The sequence below is a fragment of the Tenrec ecaudatus genome, chromosome 2, assembly GCF_050624435.1.
Source record: "Tenrec ecaudatus isolate mTenEca1 chromosome 2, mTenEca1.hap1, whole genome shotgun sequence".
Classification (NCBI taxonomy): Eukaryota; Metazoa; Chordata; class Mammalia; order Afrosoricida; family Tenrecidae; genus Tenrec; species Tenrec ecaudatus.
The window spans coordinates 134,283,242-134,301,947 of record NC_134531.1 but is presented as its reverse complement, the minus strand read 5'-3'; the positions used below and the strand labels follow the sequence as shown (position 1 = coordinate 134,301,947).

The 18,706-nt window shown below is 38.6% G+C and overlaps 1 protein-coding gene and 1 pseudogene across 1 annotated transcript in view; one reads left to right on the top strand and one right to left on the bottom strand.

The window, feature by feature from the left end:
- Positions 1-18,706, bottom strand: part of ADAMTS19 (ADAM metallopeptidase with thrombospondin type 1 motif 19) — a 282,005-nt gene that overhangs the window by 164,166 nt on the left and 99,133 nt on the right. The window contains exon 7 of the mRNA XM_075543100.1: positions 12,431-12,474. Coding sequence (XP_075399215.1) covers positions 12,431-12,474 — 44 coding nt within the window. The remainder of the gene's footprint in view (positions 1-12,430; positions 12,475-18,706) is intronic.
- Positions 15,469-16,555, top strand: LOC142438809 (vacuolar protein-sorting-associated protein 36 pseudogene; annotated as a pseudogene).

Here is an 18,706-nt window from a genome sequence, read left to right as displayed (position 1 = left end):
TACAGATATTTTCTCCCGGTTTTTTAATGTGGACTTGGAGTCTCTCTGGGAAGAAGTAAAGTCTGAGTCAGACTGCTCTTTAGAAGGCCGCACGGTGAGACATCACTGCTTATGTTCTGGATATGTTATCATGAGAGACCAGTTCCTGCAGAAGGAAATCAAGCTCGGTGAAGTAAAGTTTAATAAAAGGAAGAGGAAGACCATCACTGAGATGGGTTGACTCAGAGGCTGCAAAAGTAGACTCAAAATTAAAGACTGTGAGAATGCCACAGGACCAGTAAATATATTGTAAACATCTAAGAATAGAAAAATAGGCTATTGGGTTTATAAAAATATTTACCATTTCTATTGCTTTTTCCTCTTCATTCTTAATATTCCAATTTTTAAAAAATGAAGAAGGAAATTACATAGGCATTGCTCATCTTATCTCTCAAGCATGTTGCCAGGCTTTTGAGATAGGGATTCTTGTGCCTGTTAGCTGTCACCTCCCTTTTTATATATCAGATGCCTGGAACTTAGCTAGCCCTATAATGGCATGTGCAATGTTTTTGTGACATTTATCATATATCTGTTTATAATATATATTGGTAACTATGAAAGTAAAGCATAAAACCACATTTTTTCCTGAAATGAAAAGTTCCAGCATTATAGGGTTAGGTAGTTAGAGCCACCAATCTGTGGCCATCAGCACTGAGAAAAAGGGAGGATGAGAAACAGTGTGACACAAACTTCCAATAGATGCAGCAAGTAGTCATGTCTGAGTCCCTAGAAATCTAACTAGCATTATTGAAGAATGAACGTATACCTAAATTACAGAAGTTATTGTGATGGCTTAATATTTCTGAAACAAGTACTTTTTACGTATACAACTTAAAGCTCTGACCAGTATGTCAACACATCATCCTAAGAATAGAGTGGGATGACATGAAGGCCTGTTTGCTTGGGACCTCCAGTTTGTCCAGGGTAATTATTATTCATATCCCTTTAAAGACGCTTGATGTGCTGATATGTGCTAACTATTGAGGTGCATGATATATGAATTACGGGTCAGAAAACTATTTTTTAAAAGACCCTTGATATGAATAAATTTTATAATTTAATTTATTGTGAGGTTAATATAGGTTGTATAGGCTAATATAATTATAACCTACTGATATGGTGAACTTCATAGATCTTTTTATTGCAAACTTTAGAAAATGTCTAATCTCCAGGATATCTGATTCCCATGATTTTTCCCTATCTTCCTTGCTACAGGACCAGTGACTTAGTGCATCTACTCTCTATTTCAAGCTGATACTATGCCGTTTATTCAGCCCCTTCCTTTCTGTTCCGTGAAGTTATTCCTTCTTACCCTGAATCACAGAGGGTCATGGGTAAACTTTCTGTCAAAGCAACTTCATTTTCCTTCAGCAAACGTTCAGTCAATATGAAACAATATGTATTCTTTTGTCTGAAGTCATCAGTCTTCCATTGCTATGTAACAAAATCTCACCATCCTTGCTTCTAAGAAGCATTCTGGCTGTACTTCTTCCAAGAAAGATTTGTTTGGCTCTATTGATAGTCCATGGTGCTTTCGATATTCATTACCAGTGCCAAAATTCATACGTGCATGTTGTTGTTAAATGGCATGGAGTTGATTCCCATCCACAGTGGCCCTAAACACAACAGAAGCAAACACTTCCCGGCCCGGTACCATCCTCACAATCGATCCTATGCCTGAGCACATTGTTGCAGCCAATGTGTCCATCCATCTATTTGAGAGTCTTATTCTTTTTTACTGCCCCTTTATTGTACCAATCATTTATGTCCTTCTCCAGAAAATTGTCTCTCCTGATATCACATCAAAGTAGGTTAGATGAAGTCTTGCCACCCCTGACAAGAACGAGCACTCTGGCGTACTTCTTCCAAGATAGAACTGTCTTATCTTCTGGCTGTCCATAGTAAGTTCCGTATTCTTCGACATTATGAAAATTTAACTGCAGTGGCTTTTCTACGCTCTTCCTTATTTAATGTCAAGATTTCACATATATATGAGGCAATTGAAAATACCACGGTTTGAGTCAGGCAAACCTTAGTCCTCAAAGTAACATCCCTGCTTTTCAATATCCTAAAAAGATCTTGCTCAGCCAATTTACCCAATGTAACACACCATTTGATCTCTTGACTGCTGCTTCCATGTGCATTGATTGAGGTTTGAACCAAGACAAAATTCTTCACAACTTCAATCTTCTCTCCTTTCATCATAATGTTACCTCTTGGTCAGGTTGTGAGGATTTGGGTCTTCCGTACATTGAGTCCTAATCTATACTGAAGGCTGCAGTCCTTGATCTTCATAAGAGAGAGCTCCTCACTTTCAGCAAGCAAGTTTGTGTCATCTACATATCACAGGTGGTTAATAAGCCATCCTCCAATTCTGATGCCACATTCTTCTACATATAGTCCAGCTTATCTGATGATTTGCTCACTATACAGTTTGAACAAGTATGGTGAGAGGCTACAACTCTGACGCAAACCTGCCCTGATTTCATACCATGCAGTATTCATTTGTGCTGTTCCCACACCTGACTCTTGATTCAAGTACAAGTTCTCTTAAGCAAAATGAAGCATTCTGGAATCCCATCCTTCTCAAGGTTATACATAGTTTATTATGGTTCACACATTGTAATGTCTTTGTGTAGTTAATAACACACAAGTAAACATCTTTCTGGTATTTCCTGCTTTCAGCCAAGGTCCATCTGACGTCAGCATCTGACATCCCTAGTTCTAATCCTGGATCATGCCTTAAGCATTGGCAGCTCCTTCTCAACGTGTTTCTGCAACCATCGTTGGGCACTCAACAAAATTTAACTTGCATGTAACATTAATTACATTGCTCTCAAATTTGTGCATGTGGCGAATCATTTTTTGAAATGGGTACAAATATGGACCTCTTCAATCCAGTTGGCCAAATGCTTGTCTTCCAAATAACCTGGCACAGACAAAGGACTACTTCCAGTGCTTCAATTGGTTTTCTAAAAATCCCAATTAATGTCCACCGATTCCTGGAGCTTGTTTTTGGCTAATTCTTTGCGTTTAGCATGAACTGCTTCATTCAGAACCATTGGTTCTTGCTCAATTGCTGCTTCCTGAAATGGGATGATGTTGCATAGTTCTTTTTGGTACAGTGACTCTCTGTATTCTTTCCATCTTCTTTAGATACTTCCTGCATCATTCACTACTTTGCTCATAGAATCTTTCAATATTGCAACTCCAGGCTTGACTTTTTCTTGAGTTCTTCCAGTTTAATATATCCTGAACCTCTTCTTCCTTTTTTATTTTATAAGCAAGAAATCTGAATCAATGTCCAACAACCTCCAATTCCATATCCTTGGGACAGCTGCCATCTGCTTCATATATTTGTTAATAGCAAGAAGCTAGAAACAGCCTAAATGCCTATCAGCAGAAGAATGGTTAAAAAAAACTCTGGTACAGACTCACAACAGAATACATCCCTGAAAAACAGTGATAAAACCATAGAACACTGCATAGTCTTGGAAATAATTATGGTGAATGAAGTTAATCAATCATAAAATTGTATGACTCCACCACTATAAAAGGACAAACATCAAGAGGAAGGCAGGCTTCTGGTCTCAGATCATGGCATCTTCAATTTCTATTTCTAAGGACTTTCACATTAAGCACTGTATAATATAGCTTACTCTCGATTATAATGATCTCTAGGCACCTCCAAAATAATAATTTTTTCATATAAAATTTTATATCCTTAAGGTTAATGTATGTTTCTCATTTGTTTGAAGATATACTAAAATTTATATTTTATTTATGTTAAGTGGGCAAGAATTTCAGCAGTCATCCTTAAATATATCATCTTGTTTGTGACGAGCCTTTGGGAAAGTCGCCTTCCCATTTGAACTCTGTTGAACATTGAAGGGGCTCTGGAAGCGATCATCCAAAGGAGCCCTGATGGCTTAGTGTGCTTAGCCACAAAGTCAGCTTTTCAAAACTACTGCTGCCCCACAGGAGAAAGAGAAGGCTCTCCACTCCCATAAAGAACTGGTTTCAGAAACCCACAGTAGTAAGGCTACTTTGTCCTATATGGTCACTATGAGTCAGAGCCAATAATCAAGAAAAAGATGAAGCTCTCTGCTCACATACTAAAAATGTGCAGTCTCAGAAGTTCAAGATGAAATTCTTCTTTGTCCTATAGAGAGTAATGAATTGGACTCACCTCAACGGCAGTGAGATTGGTTTGACTTAGTCATTAAAATTAGGGGCCCTTATGGTTAAGCATTGAGTTACTATCAAAAAGGGTAGAAGGTTAAAATTGACCAACTGCTCCTTTAGAGAAGAAAATGCAATCGGCTTCCATAAAGAATCCTAGCCAAGAAAATCTATAGAACTTTGCTTTCTAAGTCAGAATCGAAGGGATTATTCTTGTTGGGTACCATTGTGTTGGTTCCGACCCACAGCAACACTATGTACAACAGAAGAAAAGACTGCCCGGTCTGCACCTCCTCCCAGCTGTTGTTACGTTCATGTCCATCATTGCAGCCACGGTGTCCACCCATTTTCTCTAGGATCTTCCTCTTGTTCGCTGCCCTATACTTTAATAAGCATAATGTCCGCCTCAGGGATTAGTCTCTCCTGCTAACCTGTTAAAGTACGTGACATGCAGTTTTGCCACGCTTGTTTCTAAGGCTCCTTCTGGTTGTACTTCTTTCAAAACAGATTTGTTTGGGTTTTTGGCCGCTCATGGTCCCTTCAGTCTTCTTCTCTGTTTCTTCTTCAGTGTCCAACGTCCACATGCCTATGAGGCTTTGAGGCAATGGGAAATGCCATGGCTAGTGTCAGGCACACCTTATCCCTCAAAGTAACATTCTTGCTTTTCAACTCTTCAAAGAGGTAGTGTGCAGGAGATTTAGCCCATACAATGAATTGTGTGGTCTACAGAATGCTACTACCATGCTCATTGCTCGTGAATCCAAGCAAGACAAAATCCCGGACTACTTCCTTCTTTAGTACATGTATCATGATGTTACCGATTGGTCTGTTATGAAGATTTGGGGCTGTGCATGAGTGGCAATCCACATCTGGATCTTCATCAGCAAGTGTTTGATGTCCTTTACACTTTCAGCAAGAAAGGTGTGTCATCTGCATAATAAGGCTGATAAAAAGCTTCCCTTTGATCTTGATCCTACAATATCTTTACATAATCCAGTTTTTCTGATGATTTGTTCACCATACAAATTAAATAATTATGTTGAGAGGATACAACCCCGATGAACACCTTTCCTGATTTTAAACCATGCACTATGCCCGTGTTCTATTTACACAACCGCCTCTTCACGCACGTACAAGTTCCACATGAACACAATGAAATGTTCTGGAATTCCCATTTTTCTCAGTTTGTTAAGGTCCACACGGTCAAATGCCCTTACAAATTAAAAAAAAATGCCACTCAACAACTTTCTAGTATTCTCTGTTTTCAACCAAGATATCTGAGCTAAGCAATGATTGCCCTCAATTACGCTTCTGAGTCCAACTTGAATGTCTGGGAGCTCCAGCTGTTGTTGAATAATCTTCAGCAAAAGTTTATTACGTATGATATTCTTTATAATTTGGTATTTTGTCACTTCCTGGAGCTTTGTTTTTGTCTTATGCCTTCCATGCAACGTGGACTTTTCCCTCCAATACCATTTGTTCTTAATGTTTCCTCTTAAAATGAATGAAGATTGCCCAATTGTTTTTCAGTACAGTGACTCTGTATATTTCCCATCTTCGTTTGATGCTTCCTTCATCATCAAGAATTTTTTATGACTTGATAAAAGTGGGTTCATTTTTTTATCGGGAAGGACAGTTAAGCAGTCAGTTACTAATAAAAAGGTTACCATGTTAACCCACCAAGAAATTCCCCTGAAAATGAAAATCTGCCCCCATAAAGAAAACATAAACATATCTTACATGGTACTCCTGCTGTGTCACACAGGGTCAGATGAGATTAAATTATCTCAAGGATACTTAAAAACAATTTAGTAACACTACTAATTGATTTAAAAGGTGATATTCATGTAGAAAATAATAAATGTCACTCTTATTTTAGTTCAAAAGATTGCAGAAGTCAAAATATTGAATACTAAATGAATATTCTTTGCTGTGGAGACTATATTTACATAAAATATTTAAAAGAGAAAATCCCAGTAATTCCTTAAATTATTCTCAGTCTCCATAGTTCAATGCAAGAAACAATATCACAAGTGCTATTGAATGAACATTTAGCTACTAAAAATATTGGGTTGACCTTTTCTTCCCACCCAATAAAAATCATTACTTCTGCTGAAATGTAAATTGGAGAGCAGACTAGTGTTTGGGAAAGGAAGTGTCTGGAGATTCTCACTTATACAGGGTCAACATAAAAGTGCTGTTTAAATATATTTCATTCTCTTGGATAGGTTCTTTTATGGTAGTTTTTTCCAGGGTGGTCTTTGGTCTATTTGAAAAAAAAATTCCAGTGCTTAAATCAGAATACTGAGAAGCACACTTAAGAATGAAGTGATTCATTCTAAACTAATGAGGGAGATGAGATAGAAAGAGACTGGTAAATATTGCCGAAGCTCCTAAATTGAAGCAATAGAAGGCAAGGTGATTAAGAGTACTCACTTTATGGAGGATCACCAAGATTGTGCATGTTATAGGAAGTGTGGTGTTTATTATTGTCAATTAAAATTACTTAAAATGGTTTCAGGATATCCCCTTCTCATTTCTAATATGGTAACAGATTATAAAAATTACTTACAAAGAAAAGCTGTTGGAAGTCTTCAATAGTTCTCAAGAGTGGAAAGAAGTACTGAGACCAAATGACTAGCTCTTAAAATATCAACAAAAGGTTTTTGTTGATGTTAATGCCGTCAAGTCAGTTTTAACTCACCAGTGACCCCATGTAGAACAGAAAACACTCTGTGCTGCCCTCACAATGATTGCTACATTTGAGCCACTGTGTAAATATTGTTAGTGTCTTCCCACCTGCAGGGCTTGTCTCTTGGCACTGTTGGATAACGTTCAACTATTCTGCATTCAGTTTTCATTGGCTAACAGTTTCAGAAGTAGGTTGCCAGATCTGGTGGTGCTACCAGGTAACTGTTGGACTGCTAACCACAACGTTGGTGGTCCACAACCATCAGCCACTCTGTTCGGGACAGATGAGGTTATCTGCACTGGTAAAGCTTCACAGTCTTGGAAACAATATATAGGGCTACTCTGAATTGGGATCAACCAGGTGTCAGTAGTGGTTTAGATTGCTCGGTCCACCTTCCTGGGAAACTGTTCACCATGGATGACACTGATAGGATTTGAAATACCATGAGCACTGCTTCCAGGATCACAGCAACACATAGGTCACTATAGAAAAGAGGCATAGTGAAGCTACGCAATGCTCCCTAGAATTAAAAATAGATAGAAAAACAAAGAGATTTTATGCAACCATTAACTATCACACCAATTCTCACAATTGGAATATTGCCTAAATTTCGTTGTATACCTAAATGAAGATGAAATATGTATAAAATTCTATTTAAAACCCCTTGCCACCTAGTCAATTCTTACTCATAGCTATCCTACAGGGCAGGATAAAACTATCCATGAAGGCCTTCTAGATTGCAATCTTTCTTGGAACGGATGGCCAGGCTTTCTTCCTGAGAGAAACTGGTGTGCTTCAATTTTTCATCTTTTAGTTGACAACCAAGTGCTTAACCATTATGCCAGCAAACATATACAAACACAAAAATAAGATAGAACTTTGTATATACAGTGCTTTCTTTATTTTTCAAGTATTAATTAATTTATTCTTGATAAAGACTATTAACATTTATTCCCTTTTGTTGTTGCTGCTCACCTAGAAACCTCTTAGAAATTTTTCATATGTAGTTAAGAATGTTATGATAGTTACAGGATATGTACAAACTCAATTTTAGAATATATGGGCAATAATCTCCCAATGTGAATACATCAACTTATTTGTGAAGTGTATACCTGTGCATTCCTGTTCCCATTGATGCTGAATCAATGTTATAACCCAAATGTTTAACTGTTAACATTATCCCCATCACTTGGTAATGCCTGACTTCTCAGCTTTATCAGTATCACTACATATATCTCTTTGTGAATAGAATGTTCATTTCCCTTATTACTAATGAGACCAAGTAAAATTCCTTTTGAAAATCACCTTGGTTTAGTCCCATGGAACCAATGGTTTCGGGGGGGACATTGGAGAGAGGGAGGACGTGGTAAGGAGGTGGTGCTGAACAACCCAGGGACAGGGGATCAATAAGTGATCCAAAATCAGTGTCAAGGAGGGTATGAGAGGCCTGGTAGGGAATCAGCAAGGGCAAGGTAGCCAAGAGAAATCACTGAAACCCAAATGAAGGTTGAGCATGACAGTGAGACAAAAGGAAATTAAAAAGGAAATAGAAGAATGATCTAGGTGAAAAGGGGTACTTATAGAGGTCTAAAGACTAGAATGTACATATGCAAATTTATTTATATAAGAGTGGGGGGGAAACAGATCTATGTGCATGTATTTATAGGTTTAGTATAAAGGCAGAAGCTGGACATTTGGCCTCCACTCAAGCACTTACTCAATGCAAGAACACTTTGTTCTATTAAATTGGCATTCCAGGATGCACACCTTCTGTACACGATTGCTGAAGATAAATGTGTGCTTAAGCAAATGTGGTGAAGAAAGCTAATGGTGTCTGGCTATATAAAAGATATAGCATCTGGGGGTCTTAAAGGCTTGAAGATAAACAAGCAGCCATCTAGTTCAGAAGCAACAAAGCCCACATGGAAGAAGCACACCAGCCTGTCTGACCACAAGGTGCAGAATGGACCAGTTATCAGACATCGAAGAACTAAAAATCATATCAATGGGTGCCCACCTCCCTGATATGAAGCAACAAAGCCCACATGGAAGAAACACACCAGCCTGTGTGACCACGAGCTGTTGAAGGGATCAGGTAGCAAGCATCAAGGAACAAAATATCATATTGTAAATGTGGGTGAGTGCAAAGTGGAGACTCAAAATCCATCAGTAGCCAACCGGACACCCCTTACTGACGGGTTGTGGGGAGATGATTCAGTCAGCGTGCAGAATAGCAATGATGAAACATATAACTTTTCTCTAGTTCTTAAATGCTTCTTCCCCCCACTATCACGATCTCAATTCTACCTTATAAATCTGGCTAGACCAGAGGATGTACATTGGTACAGATAGCAACTGAAAACACAGGGAATCTAGGACAGAAGACTCCTTCAGGACCAGTGGTGAGAGTGGCGATGCCTGGGGTGTGGAGGTAATATGGAGGGGGGGCGGGACTGATTACAAGAATCTACTTATAGCTTCCTCCCTGGAGGATGTACATCGGAGAAGAGGGCAGGGGGAGACATCGGACAGTAATGCATGACAAAATAATAATAATTTATGAATTATGAAGGGTTCATGAGGTAGGAAGAAGTGGGGAGGGAGGGAGAAATGAGTAGCTGATATTAAGGGCACAAGTAGAAGGCAAATGTTTTGAGAATGATGATGGCAACAAATGTACATATGTGCTTGACACAGTGGGTGGATGTATGGATTGTGACAAGAATTGTACGAGCCCCCAATAAAATGATTTAAAAATAAAATAACTTAGTGCCTTTAGCTCTTTTTAGTATTCCTACTTGTTTGTTTCTTCATTGCTCACTTGGATGAGTTATCTCCTTATTTTGCATCCTTCTACTTTATTGGCTGTACAGCAAACAAATGGAAAACTTCTTCCCACTGAGCAGCTGGTAACAGCTGGTAACTGCTGAACTTGTGGTTAGTAGTTCCAAGCATCAGCTCACTACACTACCAGGGTTTCTTATTGGTTATACACACTGCTGTCAAGTTAATTTCAACTTACAGTGAATTACAGGACTGAAGATAACTGTTCCTGTAGATCTGTCCGTCTTTATGGGAGTAGAAGGATTTGTGGAGAAGCTGGTGGAACTGAATTGCTGACCCTATGATTAGCAGCCCGACACAGAACCACTATGCCACCATGTAGCATTTATTGGCTATTGGTTTTACAAATACTGTATGTCTCACCAAGTCCAAGATTCAAGTCATTTCACATTGTGATGTGTTGTATAGTCAAAAAAGTCCAGCAACTAGAATTAATCAAACTGTTTTTCTTTCTGTTATTTATGTAAAAATTGTACATCTTAAAATTGGTGATAAGTGATAGCTTATTCGAATTCATAAAATAAGATGATTCCTCCATGATAGATGCTTATTATTTAATTTTTATCATATTCATCATGGTGATGAAAGTCAAAGACTAAAGCTTCAGTATGGGTTCTACCTCAACCTGATGAAAATAAATATTCTCAGGAATATCATGATAAAAGAAGAAAATATGGAAATGGCCAAATATTTCATTTTGCTTGAATCCGTAGTCAACATCCATTGAAGCAGCCCTCAGTAAGTCAAAGTATTGCATTGTGTAAATCTGCTGTGGGATATCTCTTTTTAAAGTCCTAAAATGTAAATATTGTTCCATGAAAGAAAAGCCCTTTAGGCGATGGATTGATACCCTGGCTTCAACATTGGGCCCAAGCATAGCAACAATCCCGAGGCAGGTGCAGGAGCAGGCACCGTTTCCTTCTGCTGTGCACAAGGTCGCTATGGGTTGGGACCGATTCAGTGGCATCTAACATCAATGACTTACGAGAAAACACCTAGCAATCCACTTCCATAAAGGTTGCCTGCCTTCACTGTCACATGAGGGTGTCGTGAGTTGAAACTCCACAGCACGTGAGAGCAACAGCAAGGCATTTTTCACATAGAACATCATAGTATTCGTTTTGTTGGGAGGCCGAGAATTGCTGATACATCCTTGAATGGAAAGAGTGATTCCAGGCATATCGTTGTGTGTGATTTTAAAGGGGATGCTTTCAAAGCTTCACTACATAAAGCGACAGCTTATGGACATTTGGAAATACTATGTATGGGGTTCATCAGTGTCCTTGGTGTTTTATTTGTTTTTTTTTCTATTTTTCTGAGAGTTCTTTTGAATGGGTGTGAATGTCATGAAATGATTTTTCTTCATCTACTGGGATGATTGCATGGCTTTTCCTCTCTAACTGGATTATGTGGTTACATTTAAGATTGGCAGAGTTAAACTGTCACTGCATTTCTGGAACATCTGGAATGAAATAACACTCGTTAGTTTTAAATGCATTGTAAGATAATATCTATTAACATTTGGTTCAGGGTTGTTTTTCTTTGAGTGAAAGTGATTATAATTTTTCCTTCTTACATAATTTTCTTTAGGATTTGGTAATAAATGTACATATATTCTACATCCCCCCTTATTCTATTTTCTTAAATAGTTTATATAATGTTAAAAAATCTTACTTTGCAGGTTTAGTTATATATATAAAATTGTGAGGTCTGGTTATTTTTTAGAGAAGATTTTAACACCTTGATTGTTAGGGGGCTATATAGACTAATTTATGGACTAATAGCTAGAAATAGTTAAAATGTAATTAATCATGTTTTCAACACGCTTTTTGGTAGCATAGGCTGATGCACTAACAACACCCCAGTCTGTCTGTCTCTCTCTCTGAGAGAGCTAATGAATAAATCATGAATATGTTCACATTGCATTCCTACACTTGGGCAGCCATTTAGAACTGAACATATGAAATAGGAGGGAAGGGTAAAAGATAATTAATTCAAAGATTTTGGATCTGAAATTATATATAAAAAGAAACAAAGTGGAGCGGCATATAGATAAAAATAATTGAATGTGCTTGATAAAATGGCAAAGGAGTTTTGGGATACTAAAAGGTCTAAGGATTCTAGATTTAAATCTATGATAGATGGATGATATTTGCAGCATACAGAAAAGATATAAGTATGGAATTGTGAAGAATAGCAAGATATAAAGGTTAGTAGAAGAAAAGGTGTCCAGAATGAGAAAAAATTTTACAAACAACAATAACAAACTAAGGGAACTAGAGATAAGGCCAGTACCAATGATGTCACAGGATGGAAAACGGTTATTCAAACCATTACATTTGTAATCAATATGTTTTCTTTCTCTTACTCTTAATATTACTTTTGCATTTTTCCAGGTATAAGAGCCTACTCAATCTTCTGTTTTCCCAATTTCCATAGAATCTATTCCAACTCATGGGGAATGGAGTAGAAATGAGTTCCACAGGATTTTCAGTTGCAGCTTTTAAAAAAAGTAGATCACTAATCTGTGGTAAATATCTAATCTTATGGGTATAATATAATATTCTAAAAATAACATTAAAGCAACCAATCTCAAATGATCTTATTTGAAGTGAGGTATTGCCAAATTTCCCACAACTCCCTCAAACTGCGATGATTTTTTAATGCACTTACCAACTGTATCACAGGGTTCATCTTTGTGCACGCAGAAATCTTTCCTAGAAAGAAACATAGAACATCAAAGTCACGATAAGTCCTTTCCCAAATAATAGAGATTATGTGGCTCAGTTAATAGTTACATGACTAATGGCATGATATGATTTATATACAAAAATTTAATAAAACTGAAGTTCAGATTAAGTTGTTTTGACAGTTAAGAAAATGTGAGCTATTTAGAATTATGTCACACATTTGTACTAGGTATAATCATGGGACAAAATTATTCTATTTTTGGAAAAATATTCCATAAATATAATTTCATATGTCCTTTAATTTTACAGGCTTTATTTGTTACTCCAAAATGTTGTTGTTGTTGTTGTTGTTAGGTACCACGCAGTCGGCTCTGACTCATAGCGACCCTATGCACCGCAGAACAAAACACGGCACGGTCCTGCACCATCCTCCTTGTGATTGTTCTACGACTGAGCCCACTGTTGCAGCCACAGTGTCAATCCAGGCCTTCACTGAACCTCAACTTTACCAAGCATGATGTCCTTTTCCAGGGACTGGCCTCTCCTGGCAAGAGGTCCCAAGTCTGCAAGACCAACTCTTGCCATCCTTGGCGCCAAAGAGCACCCTGGCTATCCTTCTTCCACGGCAAACCGGTTTGTCTCCTCCGCAGTCCATGGTCCTTGCAATATTCTTCCCCAGCACCACCATTCAAATGCAGCATTGTTTCCCTGGCTTCCTCATTCAGTGTCCAACGTGCATATGAGGCAATAGGGAAAAAGCATGGCTTGGGTCAGGTGCACTTTAGTTCTCAAAGCAATATTCTGCTTTTTAATATTCTAAAAATATCTTGTACTGCAGATGCAGATTTACCTAATGCAACATGTCTTTTTATTTCCTGACTACTGCTTCCATGAGCATTGATTGTGGATCCAAGTAAGACAAAATCCTTGACAACTTCAACCTTTCCTCCATTTAGCATTATGTCATTATTTATCCAGTGTGATGAATGTGGTCTTCTGTGCACTGTGTTGCGGTCCACGATGAAGGCTGCAATCCTTCATCTTCATCTGAACGGGCTTCAAGTCCTCCTTTCTTCCAGCAAACAGGATTGTGTCCAGTGCATATCACAGGTTGCTAATAAGCCTTCCTCCAGTCCCAAGGCCACATTCTTCTTCTTCTAAGCCAGCTTCTCTGATGATTTGCTCAGCATGCAGATTGAACAAGTATGGTAAAAGGATACAACCCTGACATACATTGTGCTTGATTTTACACCATGCAATATTCCCTGTTCTTTCCTACAATTGCCTCTTGATCCATGTACAAGTTCCTCTTGGGCATATAAAGCGTTCTAGAATTCCCATTCTTTTCAAGGTCATCCATCATTTTTTATGGTCCTCACAGTCAAATGCTTTTGCTTAGTCAACAAAACACAGGCAATATCTTTCTGGTATTCTCTGCTTTGTTATAAAATATCTTTATTTCAATAAATAACCATTTATTTAGTGAGTTTCTTTATATTTTAATCTAGGTACATTTAGATGTTTCTATCATTCTATATGAACTTTTGATTGAAAAATCCCGAATCTTCTTTGTTTTTCTTAGTTTTCTGATTCACTTCCCTTATTTTCTGTTACTTGTTAAGAACGGTCTAGCAAACACAATAATTTCTGGTTACTTTTAAATTCTGAAGCACAGGCTATTATTTTTCTATTGTTTCTGTGACACATTTGTGTATCTAAAGCAACTCAAATTTATTATCTTTCAGTCTGGAAATTAATCATCTGTAATGGGCCTCCCTGGGCTTCGTCAAGAAGTGAGCAGGATTATGTTCTTTCTGGAGACTGCAGGTACAGTGTGTTCTCTTGTGTTTGCTAGCGTCTATGGCTGTCCTCATTGCCTCACCTGGGCTCTCCTTCCACCATCCGAGGCAGCAATCCCAACGTTCTGAACTTGGCTTCTGTAATCACCGTTCTCTCTCCAACACTGGCTCTTCTGGCTCTGTCTTTCCCTTATATGGACTCATGTGGTTACACTGAGCTGGGCCCAGTAATTTAGAATTATGTCTTTATCTCAAAATCTTCCACTGAATCATATCTGCATAATTTCTTCTGTAATGGAAGATAATATATTCACGGAGACAGGCACTTACACATTTATACCATTGGGAAGAGAGCATTGTACTGTCTACCAGATGATGTAAAAAGGCAAAAATTTAAAAAATTACCTTCAATCTCTTCCTGAAAAATACACAGACATTAAATGTGTTTGTGCAATCTCCTCCCACCGTTTTAAAAAATATCTTTGACTGATGTAGTAATTCTGTCTTAATTCTTTGTCATTGTATTGTACTTTGCTGCATGGACTCAAGGATGCGCAGCTTCCCGTTCAACAATGTCTCACACAATGTTCATTGGCACTGGTTACTTCCTTCGGGCATGCCATCATTCTCATTCTGTCCACTCTAGCATTTCCAGGGCCATTCATTTCATCTCACTGGCTCCTAGACATCTTAAGCTGCGGCGTCTCATGTGGCTCTTTTTTAAACGAAGAAAAGTTGTTTTTAGCTTCAGAAATAACCTGTTATTTAGCTAAAAGGTGGTTTCAGAGTATAGTTTCTTTCAAGGTTCTTTTTAGGACAATGATTTTTAAACATTTGAGTTACATAGTTGTTTGGTTGTTTGTTTTTTACCATCGTACTTATTTATATCTGTTTATGTGTTTAGCTAATCAATTGCATGGTTATATATTCTAATTCTCTAAAGTTATACTTTTTCAAGTATTTCCTAAGTAATTTAAGTGATTTTTAAATGAGAATATCTGAAAAACAATTTGCCACTTCATTTTTCCTTAACGTTTTAAACCATGCATTTATTCACAAAGAACACTAGGTCTGCCACAGGGCTCATGGCCCACGAGTGCCTGCACTAGAGTGTGGCAGAGGCTGGCCACGTGGCCATGGGCCAGTTCTCGTGGATCGTGGATCTGGAGATCAAAGAGACCCTGCTGACCCAGCAGTGCAAGGAGCACAACGAGGATGGAGAGAAAAGGTAAAATTTGACACCGGGACCCTCCTTCTTAGGACACACTGATAGATTTGGAGATATCAGAAAAATTACGAATGCTGCATGGCTATTCCTCTTTCTCGAACTGTGTTCCTTGAAGAACGGGCAGCTGGAATTGGAGAAAGTGCCAAAATAGTGGTTTATCTCCACCAGCTCGCCAAACAGAGAACCCTGCCCATTCCAGAGCAGCGAGAATTCCTTCACCAAACTCTCCTTGCAAGAACATGGCCAGATTGAGTTTTACAGGTGCATATCAAAGGAAATGACCCAATCAAAACAGATTGAGTTTTATAAGTGCTTATCAAAGGAAATGACCCAGAAGAGGGGAGAATATGATGGTTTCCCAGTTATGGCAAGCAAATAAAAGATCTCAGCCAGGAAAAGTAAGGGCAATTGTAGGCATTGAAAGGAAATTGGAAGGAAAAAAATAAAATAAATGGACAGAAAACACATCAAAGCCTTTGAAGACCTCATCAAGCTCATGATGAAGGCTACGGAAATGGTGGAGTTATCAAAATCAATTGTTAATAAAATTAAAGACAAACAAGGGATCATTACAGAAGAGGAAACCATCGGGTTTAAATCCTACTTGCTGAGCGTGGGACTAACTAGCCCAGTTACCAGAGAAACCTACAGCTCAGGCACACAGTACCACATGTGCTATCCAAACAGCTGGCTGGAACTGCAGGTGCCTTTAGAGGAATGTGGGGCATAATGCTACCGACAGAGGTGCACTGATTAGTAAGCCATGCTCGAGCGATGGAGTTGCTCTCACCTGAAGATTTAGTGAGTACCTGTAAGCTGCTGGATGCACTGAAACTACCCTGCAAGGGCTTTGACGGTAGCATCATGGTGACTGAGTTCAGTCACACAAGGTAAAGGAAATGGTGGCCTCAGCCTTGGCAACAGACTCAGAAAAGTGTTACTTAAAATTGTAAGAGTCTGCCAAGCTTGTGGGAACCTGGTCCTTCTTGCCAAAGAGAAATCGCTTCTTTCTGAGAAGATGGACCGCTTTCAAAGAGACAACTCTCTCCACGCTTTTGGTTTTATTCCAATTTGTTTATGATACACAGGTAAGGGTTGATTGTATTTGGAATAACTCTCACCCATAGAATTATGGCATGTAGAGGTTGTATGGCCTTCAGCAAAGAGCTAAACCTCAAGACACTGAGAACTCACTGGGCTTTTCCCATGTAAGATAAAACTCTCTTAATAGCTTTCTAAATATTATGATCCAGGAAGCTTACTAAGAATAATGTAGGAAAAATGAATACCATTTTGTACAGTGAATAAAGAAGTACCAATGCATCTAAATTATCGTGCTGACAAAGAATATTGACATTACTATGGCTGCCCAAAGAAGGGACCCACACATTCAGATGCTCCTTAGAATTCAGGGGTTGGACCAAAAAAAAAAATCATATCATCGTGAATGAGGGGAGCGCATGATGGGGACCCAATGCCCATCTGCAGACAACTGGACATCCCTTGCAGAGGGGTAGTGGGGAGGAGATGAGTCACTCAGGGTTCAGTGTAGCAATAATGAAACTCACAACCTTCCTCTTGTTCTTAAATGCTTCCTCCCACCAACTATCATGATCCCAATTTTCTACCTTGGAAACCTGGTTAGACTAGAAGATGCATAGCACTACAGATGGGATCTAGAAACATAGGGAATCTAGGACAGACGAACCCCTCAGGACCAAAGGTGAGAGTGGCAATATTGGGAGGGAAGGGGGAGTAGGAAGGGGGAACCAATCTCAGGGATCTCCATGGAACCTCCTCTCTGGGGGATGGGCAACAGGAAAATGGGTGAAGGGATACCCTGGGCAGTGTAAGATAAGATAAAATAATAATTTATAAATTATTAAGGGTTCATGAGAGAGGGGGAGGGGCGGGGGGCAGGAAAATGAGGAGCTGATTCTAGGAACCCAAGCGGAAGGCGAATTTTGAGAATGATGAGGGCAACGAATATATAAGTGTGCTTTACACAATTGATGTATGTATGGATTGTGATAAGATTTGTATGAGCCCCAATAAAATGATTTAAACAAAAAAGAATTAAGGGTGGCAAGTCATCATCTCATGTACTTTTGATTTGTTATCTTTGAGGACTAAGGGATGCCTACCTCAAGCCATGATATTTTAAATTGCCTCTTCTTCATGCAAAAGTTGGACATTGAATAAAGAAGACAGAAGAAAAATCAATGCTTCTGAATTATGGTGCTAGTGAAAAAATATTGGAATTATTAGGGACTGCCAAAAGAACAAATAAGCACAGCCACATGCTCCTTCAAAGTAAGGGAGGCAGAACTTCATCTCATGTACTTTGGGCATGTTATCAGGAAAGATAGATCCCTGGGAAAAGATGTCATGCTTGGTAAAGAAGAGGGGAAGCAAAAACAAAAAAAGGAAGAAGGATGATCTTCCACAAGATGAAATGACATAGTGGTTGCAACAATGGGCTCCAATAACAATTGTGAGCATGGCTCAGCACAAGGGGATGCTTCATTCACTTGTACATAGGGTTACTATGAGTTGGAACCAAACAGATGGCAAATAAAAACACCTGTCTTGGAATTCCTCTTATGATCCATTTCAGTGTGGGGGTAGCAGGGCTCAGTCTAGTCCTTGCAGTCTCTGAGTCATTAATGCTGAGGCTCATGTGGGCTAAGGATGAGTTGAACTAATTTTTTCCTTTGATTTCTTCACTCTGCTCGATGTGGGAAAAAACTACTAGTTTAAGTTTAGATGGTAACTCAGACACTTCTCAGAGAAAGTAGGTGGTAACACGTTGTCCACATAATGTTAAGCTAAATCATCTGGGAGACCCCCAGGACAATGGTTCTGAGCCTCTAGGTCCAGCAACTCATTCCATCAAGGTATTTGGCTATGGCTCAGAAGTTTTCATTAATTTTTCCTATGTATATTCTGCTATGTTTGTGGATATGTTTAAAGCACATATAAGAATGTATATAGAAATGTCATGTTAAATCTATAACTGAGGTAAGTTAAAAACTATTGCTACTAGGGTTACAGTTCATACATGCATAGGTTTATTCCACACGAAATGTGTTTAAGTATATCTCTCTGATCACTCCATTGCTGCAGACACGTTTTCTCAATGGTGAGCTTAGTCTTGTTGGGGTGCCTTTAAAAGAAAGGTCCAATCAAACAATGGCTTCCAATGGCATCTGCTTGGCCAGTTAAATTCAAG